The sequence below is a fragment of the Budorcas taxicolor genome, chromosome 16, assembly GCF_023091745.1.
Source record: "Budorcas taxicolor isolate Tak-1 chromosome 16, Takin1.1, whole genome shotgun sequence".
In the NCBI taxonomy this organism is placed as follows: Eukaryota; Metazoa; Chordata; class Mammalia; order Artiodactyla; family Bovidae; genus Budorcas; species Budorcas taxicolor.
In genome coordinates this window covers 42,232,864-42,248,689 of record NC_068925.1, presented here as the reverse complement: position 1 = coordinate 42,248,689, position 15,826 = coordinate 42,232,864, and the positions used below count along the sequence as shown (strand labels likewise).

At 42.9% G+C, this 15,826-nt stretch overlaps 1 protein-coding gene and 1 non-coding gene across 2 annotated transcripts in view; one reads left to right on the top strand and one right to left on the bottom strand.

Annotated features, from left to right (window-relative positions):
• VPS13D (vacuolar protein sorting 13 homolog D) overlaps window positions 1-15,826 on the top strand; it is a 266,036-nt gene that overhangs the window by 64,422 nt on the left and 185,788 nt on the right. The window contains exons 27-32 of the mRNA XM_052654160.1: window positions 2,367-2,577; window positions 5,147-5,318; window positions 5,500-5,612; window positions 7,280-7,492; window positions 13,155-13,420; window positions 14,547-14,680. Of these exons, the coding sequence (XP_052510120.1) occupies window positions 2,367-2,577; window positions 5,147-5,318; window positions 5,500-5,612; window positions 7,280-7,492; window positions 13,155-13,420; window positions 14,547-14,680 (1,109 nt within the window). The remainder of the gene's footprint in view (window positions 1-2,366; window positions 2,578-5,146; window positions 5,319-5,499; window positions 5,613-7,279; window positions 7,493-13,154; window positions 13,421-14,546; window positions 14,681-15,826) is intronic.
• On the bottom strand, window positions 4,288-4,360 carry TRNAG-CCC (transfer RNA glycine (anticodon CCC)). The gene has a single exon. It is a non-coding gene; the product is annotated as a tRNA-Gly (tRNA).

Below are 15,826 nucleotides of genomic sequence, written 5' to 3'. Positions count from 1 at the left end.
AGTGTACGTGGTAAACGGTAGTATGAATCTAGGCAGTCTATCTCCAGAGCCGGAAGTCTTCACCTGCATGATATCAACCAGTCTGTATACGTGGTGGACACTCGCAGCATGGGGTAGGCGGTGGGGCAAGCTGGGTGCGTACATAAGGCCAGTCAGTACATGAATCTTCTGTCGTTGTTCTGATAATAGTGATGACTAGGAATTGAGGCCAAAGGTAGGTGGGCCAGCAGTAAAGAATCTACCTGCGATGCAAGAGACATGGGTTAGATCCCTGGCTCAGGAAGATCCCCTGGGGAAGGAAGTGGCAACCAACTCCAATAATCATGCCTGGGAAATCCCATGGACAAAGGAGCCTGGCAGGCTACAGTCTGTGGGATCGTGAAAGAATCAGACGTGACTTAGCGACTGAACAACAATAGTACATATATTTGGAAGCCTATTAGGAAGCGACTTGGAATTTTTTTAAATTAATTTCTATTGGAGTATAGTTGCTTTACAATGTTGTATTAGTTTCCACTGTACATCAGAGTGAATCAGCTCTATGTATACATATATCCCCTCTGTTTTGGATTTCCCTCCCATTTAGGTCACCACAGAGCACTGAGTAGAGTTCCCTTAGCTATACTGTAGGCTCTTACTGGGGTGTTTTATAGAAAGATCTCTTTCCTGACCATATTTTGCCTCCCAAATTGCTGTTTGTTTCTGGAATTCTGTCTGTGATTAAGACGGGGTTAAGGCAGTGGTTTTTATATTGCTTCTATATCCCTAGGATTCCATGACAACACTTGGGAATTATGAAGCCCTTTGTTCCTGTCCCTTATCCCCTTCTAAGAGATCAGCTCTACTTTTGTCTCTTTCACTTATTTATCCATACAGTAACGAGGCAAGAGCTAATTTAATTAGTGCCTGCCTAATCTAGGTGTTCAGTGTTTTGTTCTCCTATATAGTAACAAGCTATTAGACATAGTTCCTGCCACCTTGTGAATGATATGACAAAGCCAATAAGCATCTAAATAAGGACAGATTAAGAGAAATTAAAAGTAGAGACATTACTTTGTCAACAATGGTCCATCTAGTCAAGGCTATGGTTTTTCCAGTGGTCATGTATGGATGTGAGAGTTGGACTATAAAGAAAGCTGAGCGCCGAGGAATTGATGCTTTTGAACTGTGGTGCTGGAGAAGACTCTTGAGAGTCTCTTGGACTGCAAGGAGATCCAACCAGTCCATCCTAAAGGAGATCAGTCCTGGGTGTTCATTGGAAGGACTGATGTTGAAGCTGAAACTCCAATACTTTGGCCACGTGATGTGAAGAGCTGACTCATTTGAGAAGACCCTGATGCTGGGAAAGATCGAGGGCAGGAGGAGAAGGGGACGACAGAGGATGAGTTGGTTGGATGGCGTCACTGACTCAATGGACATGGGTTTGGGTGGAGTTAGTGATGGACTGGGAGGCCTGCCTGGCGTGCTGCGGTTCATGGAGTTGCAGAGTCGGACATGACTGAGCGACTGAACTGAAGATAAATGTCATGGGAAAGACAGAATGGTAAGAGGGCAAGAACAGAGAAGGAGAGAGGAGGGTGTTGCTGTGGGCAAGACTTCAGACAGTGAAGAGCCTGGCACGTGGGGGAAAACAAAGACCAGTGAGCTGGCAGCTTCATGGGCAAGGTGGAGAATGGGTTGAGATGAGGTTGGAAAAGTAGGCAGTGGGCTTTTTATGCAGGGCTTTCAAGGGATTTAGGAGAGTTTCACAGAAAGAACTGTGGATTAAACTCAGTCATCAAAGCATATAAAGGAAGGGAATGTTTGGTCTCAGTCATTTTTTTAAGGATTACTGAGGTATTTTGTGAGCAGAATGGTTTTGTGGTGCAGACTGGAATGGAATGGGTATGTTGGAGGGGAGTTCATGGTGGTCTAGGCAAGAATGGTGGTGGTTTGGTTTAGATGGTGCTATTGGAAATGGTTAAGTGTGATATTTGTTTGGAAATGGTTACGTGTGATATTTGCTGTGGAAAATTTTGTAAACCTTTGGGTAACATCATCTCTACACAAGACCTCTGTGGGATATCCTTGGGAGGGATGCATGTTAAGTCCTTTTAGTCATAAGCCCTTTAGCCTCTGTTAGTGTCTCGGGACCTCAGTGAAACGCTGGGAGGATGTGGCCTGGTTTGTGCCTACGTGCAGGGGGCAGGTAGGCAATGTCCAGCACATGGAGCGTTGAGGAGGGAGGTCTTGGTGCCAGAGTCGAGACTGATCTAAACATTTTCCAAAGACAGAATGAACATTTTGGAGCTGTTTAGTTTTTTTCTGGACCAGCCCCTTCTGAGTCCCATCTTCTTCATTGTCTCCGTTTCCTTGGTTCCATGTAGAAGACCACGTGTGTCTGCTGGATTGCATTGTTGTCGATCTCCAAGACATGGACATCTTTGCTGCAGAGAGACACCCACGAGAGTATTCCAGGGTCTCAGAAAACAGCAGCGGAGACCTGATCTTCCCCTCCTATTTTGTGCGACAGACAGGAGGAAGCCTCTTGACCGAGCCCTGTAGGCTGAAATTGCAGGTGGAAAGGAATTTGGACAAGTGAGTGGTTTATTTTCAAATAAATATCTATTGTAAGTAGAACTGTGATAGCTTGGAAATCAGTGCTGTTACGTCTGGAAGTGCATGGGAATTCTCTTACATTTTCGTCTATGTAACAAATATGTGTTGAGTCCCTACCATCTGCTAGACATGAGGGCTCCTATGATGAAAGAAAAAACTTCTGCCTATATGGAGCTTGCGTTTCGTTGAGGGATATAGGAAGGTAAGTATATGATTCTAATTTCGTGTTTGATTCGATTTTAAACTGTATTGTAGGATGACAGTAGGTGCCTTAGAAACAAAGAGTAAGGGACCTAAATTTAGCATGGATTTCGATGGCAGAAGGGAGGTAGTGATGGCACGGAAGTATTTGGAAGAAATGACATTTGGATTCTGTGTTTCAAATGCAATAGATTCTGGACCTGCTATTGATATTTACCCTGGAGCTCCACTGAATCAGAGTAACTGTTTAGATGCTATTTTGCCCATTTTACTCCAATTAACCATCTGAAAATGCTCCATAAAGACCATTGAACTGACTGTAATTTCCTTCTTAATTGGCTTCAAAGCACAGGATGCTTAATTTCTGTAGTTTGGAGCATGGCCTCAGTTAGTTCTATATCTGACTGGGAAACTTACTGAAAAGGAATGCACTCAGACCCTATCTGAGACCAGCAGAAGCTGACTCTCAGGACCGAGCCTCAGGTGCATATTAACAAGGTCCTCTGGTAGTGCTTACGCTCTCCTGGCCCCAGCAGTGGACTGGGACTGCTGGTTACAGTGTGTGATGCCTGTTCAGTTTGGGGCATTAATTTTGGAGAAAGCAGCAACACTCAGATCTTAACTTCAGGGAGAAATGAGGCGTGGCTGTGAAGTAATGAAAGCAAATGATATTCATTTGCAGCATTTTGAAAAACAGTGTCACTCCTTTTCCAGAGTGTGATTTTAATCCCTCTTGGGCTACTCCCTTTGCAGTTCATCGGTCTGGGCAAGTCATTTAGTGTCACTGTTTTGTTTCTCTCTGGATTAATGATACAGCATAGCCACTCTTACTGGGATTTTTGTGTTTCATTCTTACTTGTTATTCAAGTGCTCTCTGGCTGGTGTTCAGTTATGGTTGGCATGGGCTGTATTTGATTTTACTGGCTTAGACGTCTTAAGAGGAGCTTCATTATTTATAAATTGAACATTTTGTTTTCTTTTCGAGTAATGCTTTCCAAAAAAAAAATGCTTTACTGCTCTGCTTATCTAAACTTCACCCACTTCCATCAGTGTTTATGTGCGGGTAATTATGCCCTGTTAGCCCAGATAGAAGGGGATGACTAAACACAGGGTATCTGATCAGCTTCTCCTGCCCTGGACCTGGCAACCCAGGGGGTTCTTGGTAATCCTTTCCAGCTTTTCTTTGTTAACTGCATGACTGGTCTTTTTTCACCTGGTTGTATGAAGATTTTTCTCCGTAGACAAAGTAGTTTTTAGTATTTCTTTTCAACTGCAAATCCTGGCCCTCTGCTTCATATACTTGGACTATAGCATCTGTAGGATCCATGATATCCACTTTACCTTTAGGAGGGTAGAGAAAAAGCTCTTCAGTGTTGGGATGAAGTATATTCCCCCTTCCCCAGGCATTCTTTTTTTTAAGATTATTTTTTGGCTGCGCTGAGGTCTTTGTGGTATGAGGGATCTTTAGTTGCGGCAGGCAGGATGTAGTTCCCTGAGCAGGGATTGAACCTGGGCCCCCTGCATTGGGAGCACAGAGTCTTAGCCACTGGACCACCAGGGAAGACCTCCTTGACCTGGGCATTTTCAACATCATTCCTGCCTGCCCATCTCAGCTTGAAATGAGTGACTGAGTCAGGCTTTATCCTTGTGTCCCATCTTGGCTCATTATGAAACACTGGTTCCTTTCTTTTGTTACCACTAAATGGATAAAGAGCTTGTCATTTTTTCTTTTTTATTGAAATATAGTTGTTGTACAATAATGTGTTAGTCTCAGCTACATGGTAATCTGACATTTGCACACATTATGAAATGATCTCTGCTATGAGCCTCGTAACCATCTGTTTCCACACAAAGTTATTGCAGTTATCATTGGCCATATTGCTCATGCTGTATAGTATATCCCCATGGCTTGTTTATTTTATGGCTGGAGGTTTGTACCTCTTAATCCCCTTCACCTATTTTTGTACCACCCCCTACTCCTCTGTTCTCTGTACCTGTATCTTTCCCTTTTGTCTTTTTTTCTTTTTAATTGCTCTCCCAACTATAATGTGTAAGTTATTTCTGAGTCTTATGAAATTTTTCTTTATTTATCAATTAGTTAGGTCAGATTTGGGGACTTTATAAGTGTATATTTGGGGAGAAAAATGGCCTTTTGTAGCTGAATGATTACACTCAGTTGTACTAACTTGCTTCACTTGGACTCATGAAATTTTTGTCATTGAAGGTTAGAAATTAATTGGTTGATAAGGGAGGTAGGTACATGTTAGCACTTATATTTGGGTGTGAGCTGTGTCAATGTTAAGTTCGTGATTTTTTTGTGGAAGTGACCTTTTATCTTTTTCCATAGAGAAATAAGTCATACGGTGCCAGACATATCTATCCATGGCAATCTCTCCTCAGTCCACTGTTCTCTGGATTTGTGCAAGTACAAGTTGATCCGGGGTTTGTTGGAGAACAACCTTGGAGAGCCCATAGAGGAATTCATGAGGCCTTATGATTTGCAAGACCCAAGGATTCACGTGAGTGTGACGTTAGGTTCTTCTGTAACTCTTGTGGTCTCATGATCATCATCCTGTGTATCTGTTCCTCAGAGTCAGCTGGGGAAAGAAGATGGAGCCACAAGCAAATTGGATTTCATGACATTAACTCCATTTTTAGATTGACATCAACTATGAATTGATTGACATTTTCCTTTTCCAGACTGTTCTGAGTGGAGAAGTATACACGTGCATGTGTTTCCTCATTGATATGGTAAATGTAAGTCTGGAGCTGAAAGATCCAAAAGGAAAAGAAGGTGCTGGGTCCCTAGCCAGGTATGGCTGTGATTATATGGTTTTACTATTAGTGATGGTAATCGAAATCCTGTACACCTTGTGCTATCGTGTAAAGCAGAGTAGCAGAGTGGTGGTTCACAGCTGAATGTGGTCTGCCTGCAAGATGCTTTTTGGTTGGTCTGCACAATGCTTTTTAAATGTTTGAATTCATCTATCACTCAGGACAGCTGAGGTTATGCTGTGATAACAGGCACTCCAAAATACCAGTGACTTAGAAGAGTAACAATGTTTTTCTCCTCCTGTTTCGTGTCCATTATGGGTCTTGGACTGCTCTGCTCACTGCAGTTACCCTGGCTGACAGAGCAGCTTCCTGTGCCAGTGAGAAGAGCCCTTGAGTGGTCTTGAATGGCAGTGAGATCCTGGTAAGCCCCGTGGGGCTAGAACGTGGTCCCACGTGAGTGCAGAGTCAGAAAGCAATCTCCCTGTGTCTGTGTCGAGGGGGTCCAGAGCTGTCTGGTGAACGCCGGTGTTGGTGGCCTCACTGGCCAGAATTAGTGAATTGTGCATGAAAAAGTTTGGATTTCAGCTTCCTTTGAAGAACTGTAAGTTTCGGCAGCAGAGGGCCAGTGTTCTCAATTAGAAGCATCTGGGAGCTGAGTGGAAGCTTGGGCGGCCTTTAGATGAGGCATGTGCTCACCCAGCAGTTCACTAACTGATGTCTTCTTGGTGACTATAGACCAGGAATTTGTGATTACTGGTATAGAACCCTCAAGAGTGCATTGTATTTTCACACTTGATGACATTTTCATCTCTTGACAGTCAAGTAAAGTTGAGCAGATATTACTCCTGTTCTCCAGATAGTTTTTGACGAGTGTAAGATCACATGACTGGAAATTCGTATTCGAATTCGAAATTTCGTATTCGAAAACAGGACTTGAAGGCTAGTAATTTTTCTATGGGACACGCTCTGTCTTCTGTTTTGTTTTTCCTTAAAAATTCATCCAGGTATCTAACTCAACTAATGAGAACATGATGTGGTGGAGTTGGGGTCCCAGATTGATTATCTTGTGAACCAGCAGTTTTTTCTGATGACTGGTTATGCCACTTTCTTCCAATATAGGGTAATTCTCTCTGGATTGTCATGATGGTACTGAGTGGTTAAGAGCTGCCCATTGCAGCTCTACCTGTTATTTAAAAAATGGCAGTTGCAGATGCATTTTCTGTTCGTAGATGAACTGCATTACTTCTCTCCATGAAAAGTGTTATTGTTGTGGTGGTTCCCAGGAACTTCTTGCATAAACATTCAGCAGACTGTGGAGAGAGACTCTTCCAAGCAGGCCAGGAGTTGACAGATGAAGGACTAAAGGGACCCTCACCCTTGGGGATTATTACGAATATATAGTCTTAGTAAACTTAGGTGAGGAATGAGAATGCTAACAAACCAAGCATGCAACAAATATGTGGTATTATTATTCCCCATCAGTTCCCATGGACAAGAGTGTCTCCTTAGAAATGGAAAAGAAGGTACAAGGCAAGGTGACACTTTGATCCATTTTGTGGGGACTGTTAAAATCAGTGACAGATCTCAGAGTGAAGTTATCTCCTTCATAGAACTTAGGCATATTTATGGTTTTGTTCTTTTATCTTAAACATATGTAATTTTGTAAAATGGAAGCGTTCAACGTCTTGACTGTTTTCTCCCATAGATTTGACTTCAAGAAGTGTAAACTGCTCTATGAGAGCTTTTCCAACCAAACCAAGTCCGTTAACTTGGTTTCCCATTCCATGATGGCTTTTGACACCCGCTCTGCTGGGCAGAAGACCAGTCCTGGTGTGACCAACGTGTTCACCTGCATCTTTCAGCCCTCTAAAAGCAGCAGCACCACCCAAGGCTCCATTCAGATCGAACTGCACTTCAGGTGGGAGATCCAGACCCTGACCTTGCCTTTCTTTATCATGACATATGCCCTTTTGTGGCCTGTGGGCCAACACCATGTAGGCTTTAGAGCATCAAAGGACTGAGCAATCTTTGAGAAATAAATAATGGCTTATTAGTGCAGTGTACTGTATATTGAGTGTTCCTGCAACCATGCAGTTTCGCTGACTGGCCAAAAGATGTCTCTGTTGCCTTAAGGAAAGTAGTTAGGATTAAACCAGATTCTTAAAATCAACCTCCCTATCAGATATGTGTGCACGTGCATGCCCAGTCCCTAAGTTGTGTCCAGCTCTTCACGACCCCATGGATTGTACCCTGCCAGGCTCCCCTCTCCATGGGATTCTCTTGGCAAGAATACTGTAGTGGGTTGCCATTTTCTCTTTCAGGAGATCTTCCCCACCCAGGAATTGAACCTGTGTCTCCTGCATTGGTAGGTGGATTCTTTAGCACCGTGCCACCTGGGAAGCACCCCCATCAGCTGTAGACTTTTAATATGTAAAGTGACTTGGGGAAGGAAGGAATTATACTCATGTAAGGGGAGAAAGTCTTTTGGTCTATAGAAATAATAGAAGGGAAGTGGTGTTGACTTACATTATCGAGTTATCTGTGCAGGTCTTAATGACTAACTTCTCCTTGTAAAACGACCTTTAGCCTCCTTGAACCAGATTATGTTTTTCTTCTTGGTATTGTGGGAGGCACTGTTGTGTGTGAAAAAAGCATCGGTTTTGGGATCACATAGATCTGGGCTCAAAACCTTCATCTACCACTTCCTAGTAATGTGTCCAAGAACAGGTTTTTTCATCTCCTTCACCTGCATTTTCATCTACTATAAAATCAGAAAGTTACTGTACTTGGAGGTGTACAGTTTAAGAAGGAGGTGATAATTAAGAGGCAGAGTGCCAAAGAATCGATGCCTTCAAAACTATGGTGCTGGAAAGGACTGTTGAAAGTCCCTTGGACAGCAAGGTGATCAAACCACTCCATTTTAAGGGAAATCAACCCTGAATACTGGTTGGAAGGACTGATGCTGAAGCTCCAGTATTTTGGTTATCTGATGTGAACAACTGACTGATTAGCAAAGACCCTGATGCTGGGAAAGATTGAGGGCAGGAGGAGAAGGGGGCAACAGAGGATGAGATGGTTGGATGACATCACTGACTCAGTGGACATGAATTTGGGCAAACTCTGGGAGATGGAGGTGGACAGAGGAGCCTGGTATGTTACAGTCCATGGGGTCACAAAGAGTTGGATACGACTGGGTGAGTGAACAACAACAATAATTAAACATCGCTTTGCCGACAAAAATCCGTGTAGTCAAAGCTATGGTTTTTCCAGTAGTCATGTATGGATGTGAGAGTTGGACCCTAAAGAAGGCTGGGCAGCAAAGAATTGGTGCTTTTGAATTGTGATGCTGGAGAAGACTCTTGAGAGCCTCCTGGACATCAAGGAGATCAAACTAGTCAATCCTAAAGGGAATCAGCCCTAAATATTCATTGAAAGTACTGATGCTGAAACTGGAGCTCCAGTATACTTTGGCTATCTGATGCCAAGTGGCAACTCACTGGAAAAGATTCTGATGCTGGGAAAGATTGAAGGCAAAAGATGAAGGGGGAGGCAGAGGATAAGATGGTTAGATAGCATCATAACTCAGTGGACATGAATTTGAGCAAACTCTGGGAGATAGTGAAGGACAGAGGAGCCTGGAGTGCTTAGACCATGGGGTTGAAAAGAGTTGGATACTACTTAGCACTGAACAACACTAACATATAATTAAATAAGATATTCTGGCCACTGCTTGGCATAGATAAGAGCTGTTATGATTATTCCTGATGTAGCTTATGTTATTTTATGATACACTACTGTAAAATTTTTTGACTAAGTGGGCATAGACCTGAAAACTGAAAAGTTAGGTATGATCGATAGAAATTCAAAAGGTGACTTTGGAACTGGTGTCAGTTTCATTCTATTAGTGCTAATGTCAGCAGATAAGTTGTAATTATATAAACCAGTGAGTAAAAAGGCTGGGAAAAGCTTCTTGGTTTGGCAAGAGAGGAAAAAAAAACTTACAAAATTGTACTTTTATTTGTATATGTGTGATATTTCAGTGTGCTCTTCAGTGAATTCCTCAGGGTTGAGTTTTCCTAGCGAGGGGTCGTGATCTCCATATGTGTTTAGGAATTCTGCCTAATTAGATATTTAAACTTTTGCATGAGCTTTTAAAACATTGTATTAATTATTTTATTTTTGGTTGCACTGGGTCTTCGTTGCTGTGTATGGGCTTTCTCTAGCTGCCACTGGGGCTAGTAGTTGCTCTAGGGCTAGCCGCTGTTGACTGCAGTGAGCGGGCTTCTCACTGCAGTGGCTTCTCTTGTTGTGGAACGTGGGCTGGAGGCGTATGGGCTTCTGTGGTTGTAGCACAGGGCTTCAGTAGTTGTGGCTCGCCAGCTCTAGGGCTTGAGCTCAGTAGTTGTGGTACACAAGCTTCGTTGTCATGTGTCATGTAGAATCTTTCTGGATCAGGGATTGAACTGTGTACCCTGCATTGGCAGGTGGATTCTTCTTCACTGTACTGTCAGGGAAGTCCTTGCGTGAACTTTAAAACAGTTTAGTAATGGGAATGCTAGTTGCCTCTTACTGAGCCTTACCAAGGGCCAGGCACTTTACTTGCCTTTAACTTAATTCTCACAAGTTTGTCCAGTGGGTGACTTCTTCCCCATTTTACAGATAACAGGCATAGAAGCTTGGAGGGGGTTAAGTAACTCTTCTGAGGATACATAGCCAGTAAGTGAAGTAGTCAGAGCTCAGGCTTGGGCCTCTGATTTTAAAGCCTGTGTCTTGTCTAACAATTGTCAAGCCCACCACATTTTAGTGACTGGGCTGGTGGCAGTCAGATGATAAGCTGGCTGTGATTTGCAGTGCCTTTGTTGGAAGATGATGTTTATTTGAACAGGAGGCTTGCATACATTTGGTCCATCTGCTGAAACAGTTTCTTTTTTCAATTTGCTTTGTTATTGAACTGGCTTCCTCAATATCGACTAGTTGTCCCACCTATTATATTTTTAATATACAAGAAGCCTTAAAATATTAATAAATTTATATACTAAAGATGTATAATTTCTCAGAGGCTAGTAATAAAGTCGTCCACCTTGGTTCTTGCTAACAGAAATACCGTTGTTAGTGAGAGGGTTAAAATGTTCTCTTGATTGGAACTTTTGAACGCTTTTTGTGTCTCAAGAAGAATTGCTCTTCTGTTGGGATTTTGTGTGTCAAATATAAATCACTTTACAGTGTTTAAAGGCTTGAAATATTTTCCAGAAAAGGGATCAGACATACTTTGACTTTCCAGCTAGTTCATAGCGCTGACGATCTGTGTTCAAAATGGGGTGGAAAAATTTTACTGAGGGCGACATTTTTTCTCTATTACAAAAGGGTAAAGTGTTTCTGTGAAAAATGCTGTGTCTGTATGAAGGAGACATGCACCACAGTGCCCTTTTTCTAGGGGCAGTGAGCCAGGTTTAGGAGAAACAAGAGGCTAGAGAAGCCAGCCTTAAAAAATCTCCGAATCAGCTTTTCCTGAATAGAAGCCCCTTTTAGGGCTGTGAAGCAGGTATGTGTAGTAGTCAGAGCCCCAGAATTGATTTTGGGCTCACAGAACAGAGTTCAACCCTGAAAATTATAGGGGCGTCCCTGCCCATTTTTCTTGTCTTGCCCATCTCTGCCCACTATATACTGACAGTGCCTGGCCCTGACCACACCTTGGCTTGAAGCCAGGCCTGGAGTCCTTCTAGGGTTTTCACCTCAAATATAGAATTGAGGGTAATGATGGCAACAAAACCAGTACTCCCTCCCCTCTCCTGCAGCTCTACTTCTAGGGTGCTTGGGGTGTCAGCCACAGTAAACATCATCTTATTTGTCCTCCCTCTTTGGCTAAAAGATCTGGGTTCTCAGGCTAGTTCCAGCTAGAGAAACCATCAAGTACTAGTATGTAAATTTGGTGTTTATAAAGAAGTGATCTTAACGTTGAAAAAAGAGTGCCTGCCTCACTGATCTTTTAGAAACAGCCTGTATTGGAGGGAACTGACATTTATCAGACCTGTTACATGCCTGGTGCTCTCTCTCTTACTGTTTTATTATTGCTCGGTTTATAAATGAGAAAACAGAAAGATAAATATATGATATTTATATGTGGAATCTGAAAAAAATGGTACAAATGAACTTATTTGCAAAACAAAAATAGAGTCACAGATGTAGAAAACAATTGTCTCATTACCAGGGTGAAGGGGGAGGAGTGGTAAATTGGGAGACTGAGATTGACAGGTACACACTACTGTATATAAAATAGGTAACTAGTGAGGACTTAGTACATAGCACAGGGAACTCTACTCAATACCTTGTAATGACCTATATGGGAAAAGAATCTTAAAAAAGAGAGTGGATATATGTATATGTAGAACTGATTCACTTTGTTCTACAGCAGAAACTAACATAATGTAAATCAACTATTTTGTTATTGTTCTTTAGTTGCTAAGTCATGTCCCACTAAGTCAGGTCTGACTCTTTTGCCCCATGGACTGTAGCCCTCCATGCTTCTCTGTCTATGGGATTTTCCAGAGAAGCATACTAAAGTGGGTTGCTGTTTACTTCTCCGGGAGATATTCCTGACCCAAGGGTTGACCTGCTGATGGCTCAATGGTAAAGAATCTGTCTACTGATGCAGGAGATGCAGGTTTAATCCCTGGGACAGGAAGATCCCCTGGATAAGGAAATCGGCTCTACTCCGATAAAAAAAATTTTTTTTAAGTGAGGAAAGAGGCTCAGAGAAGCTAGACACAGCTTTTAAGTGATACGATTTAAGCCCATGGTTTTTCTACCACACCAGGATTTCTCAAACTCAGCACTGGTGACATTGTAGGTTAGATCATTCCGTGTTGTGAAGGCTGTCCTGTACATTATGGGTTGTTGAGCCACATCCCTGATTTCTACCCACAAGATGCCTACAGGAACCCCTTCCCTTGTGACAAAAATGTCTCCAAACATTGCCAGATGATTCCCAGGGGATGGAAACACCTGAGATGGGGATGTCTGAGAACTGCAGGATGACAGGCTCGCTACTGCTTTCTTATAATACATTCCTTCTTGTTTAAAAATATGATTGACTTTTGAAAACATACTGAATGTTTTATTAGACTCGCGCTCAGAGTTTATTGATATCCAAATCTTAGTTTAGAAGATGCCGGAGGGCTTCCCTAGTGGCTCAGTGGTAAAGAATCCACTTGCCAATGCAGGAGACATGAGTTCGATCCCTGATCTGGGAAGATCATACATGGTGTGGAGCAGTTAAGCCCGTGTACCACAGCTATCGAGTCTGTGCTCTAGAGCCCAGAAGCAGCAACTACTGAGCCCACCTGTCGCAACTGTGGAAGCCTGTGTACCCTAGAGCCCATGCTCCACAGCCCCTGCTTGCCGCGACTAGAGAAAAGCCCGCACAACAGCCAACGCCCAGTACAGCCATAAATAAATAAATAAAATTTAAAAAAAGGAAACGCTAGAGTATCACCTGCCCAAATTGAGTAATATATTTGCAGGTTAGTGAAATGTCATGTTCCTCTTTTTCTGTTTTATTTTTATGATCTTCTTTCTTGTAGGTCTACGAAGGATTCCTCCTGTTTCACAGTCGTTCTCAACAATCTCCGTGTGTTTCTCATATTTGACTGGCTGCTGTTGGTGCATGATTTTCTCTATACCCCCAGTGATATTAAGAAGCCAGCTAAAGTTACTCCTTTTCGCCACCGTAACTCGAGCAGCGAATCTGCTGTAATTCCCAAAACTGTGAAAAGTGGAGTAGTCACCAAGCGGTCTTCCCTTCCTGTGTCCACCGAAAGGCACCTGGAGGTCAAGGTCAACGTAACAGGTAAGTGTATGTAGTTCTTGGTTTGGATTTTAGGCTAATTTTGTGTCTTACAGTATGACTTTTCTGTTGCCTCTGCATTTTGACACGAACACTTACGTGTTTCCACGTTTTGCAGACTAACAACTGTTGACATTCTTGACCTCTGTTTTCATATGGGAATTGCCTGGCCCACAGTGAAGGCTGTAAGATCTAGTCCCTCTCCTCTGACCTCCCCTAATGCATGTGCCTGGCCTGAGTACCCACCTGGGCAGTGATCTTTTTTCCCAGTGTTAAATCTGGCTTCAATTTTCTGTTTGATCTCCAGGGCCCCAACAAATGTGCCTTACTGAGTTTAGGCAAAAGTGGTATGTGAAAAATCTCAGTTTAGAAGATAAATAAATGAGGGGATTGGTGCTGGCTTTACAAAAAGAATATTTTCCTTTATAAACAGATTTACCATGGTTTTTGTTAACTAGCAGACTCTCATAGCACATCTGTACATATATGTGTATTTATTGTTATGTCTGTGATATATCCTATCTCCTGCACAGTGATTTGAAAGAAGCTGGATAGCTCATGGCATTTAAAATAGATTTAGTTTCAAAAGTTCAGTTTATACATGTTTTTTGATGAAACCAAAAAGTAAATTTGCCATGTCCATGTCCAGATGAATAGAAAACTGTCTGTGTCTATCAATTTAAAAAGCAAAAATAGTGGTCCGCATGCTTTGTAAACAACCCAGAACATATACACAGATGACCCGGTGCTCTTTGCTGCCTGACCCAACATCAGTATCTGAATCTGCTTCCTGGGAACTTAGAACAGATTGTCGCTTGGAGAAGGGGTGGTTTCCCGAGCTTCTCAGTGTCTGTTCTGCCTTCCAGGAGACCTAGCGTACAACTACATTCTAAAGAGAGAAAGTGCATCCCAGTCTTATGCCTGTGCAGTGCTCTGTTGGCTCAGCTGCGCCTGGCCAGATCTGCAGGACTTGCTCAGGGTGTCGACAGAATGTCGACAGACATCCTGGACATCCGATCTTTCTGGCTGACCTGTCGGCCCCCCACCCAGTAAATGTGCTGCCTGGTTTACAACACCTGCTGCTTTCACTTCCCAGCTTTGGCCTAGTTGATGATACTGTCCTTTCCAGGCACGGAGTTTGTGGTCGTTGAAGATGTATCCTGCTTCGATACCAACGCCATCATTCTCAAAGGCACCACTGTGCTCACCTACAAGCCCCGATTTGTCGATCGGCCCTTTTCAGGAAGTTTGTTTGGCATTGAGGTAAGAAGTCTTTGTGTTGATTGAAGCACTCAATATTTGGCTTAAGAGAAAAGCATCTGGAGAATAATTTTACCTCCTAAACTTTCCTTCAGGGTGATAATTAATGGGACCAGAGGACCCTTGCCCTCTTCTCTTCATTTTCTCCTCGCATCTACCAGGTTATTCTAATGTGTGAATTCAGGCCCCCAGGGTCAGGCTGTGAATGTGTGGAGGGACTGTACCTCTTTCTCTTAGACCCAGCCTTCCTCAGAATGTTCAAGGAAGCTCTTCCAATCCCCCTTTCCCCAACAGGCTCCTTGTCATGTCCTCTTGGTTCTGTGGGTCTAGGCCCTGGCTGATTTGTAAGGGTGAGGAAGGGGTCCTTGTTTCTCCTGCATCGCTTTCTGCACATTGAGTGCTTGTCCTCACGAAGACCTAGAGCTTTCTGGTTATAGAAATGTGATACTAAAGTGTTAGGGACTTTCCATGCTATCCTTCCAGGGATATCTGATCTATTAAAGGGCACCTCTGGAGAGTCGGCCCTGACCTCAAGGGCTGAATCTCTAATTGTGATGCTCATGGCTCTGATTCAGTCTCATGAAGGAGATAATTTGCATTGGGATGGCTTTTGTAGCCAGAAGATTACATTCTACAATATTATGCAAAAACTGCTCTGTCTCTTCTTAAGCCAGGATGTGTGGAGACAGAAGGAGAAATGAGGCAGATTATTATCTCCTCTGGCAAATATTCTTAAGTCACCGATCTCCGCTAATATTCCTCTTGTTAGCATACTAGAATATTTGGTCAGAGTTACTCATCATTTGCTTCCCATTTATGATTAAACTTGTTCATGCTCAGTTCTTTCCAGTGGTGTTTCAGAGGTTGAGGGAGCAAAAATTGCTTCCACCCTCAGCAGCGGATAGTACTTTTTTTTTCTGGTCAGAAATAGCTGAATAAAACCTGTGGAGATTTTACTTCCTTACCACTTGTATCTCTCATGTAAAGAAACCTCAGTGTGAGAGGAAGGATTTGCCTGCTAGCATGATGTGACTTGGTCCTCAAATTGCAGTTCGTCTGCTTTCCAAGCCTCCACAATACCAGCTTTGAACAGGAAAGTTTGGTGATTGATTAATGAACTGTCAGGTACAATTGGGTTTTGTGTAGCAG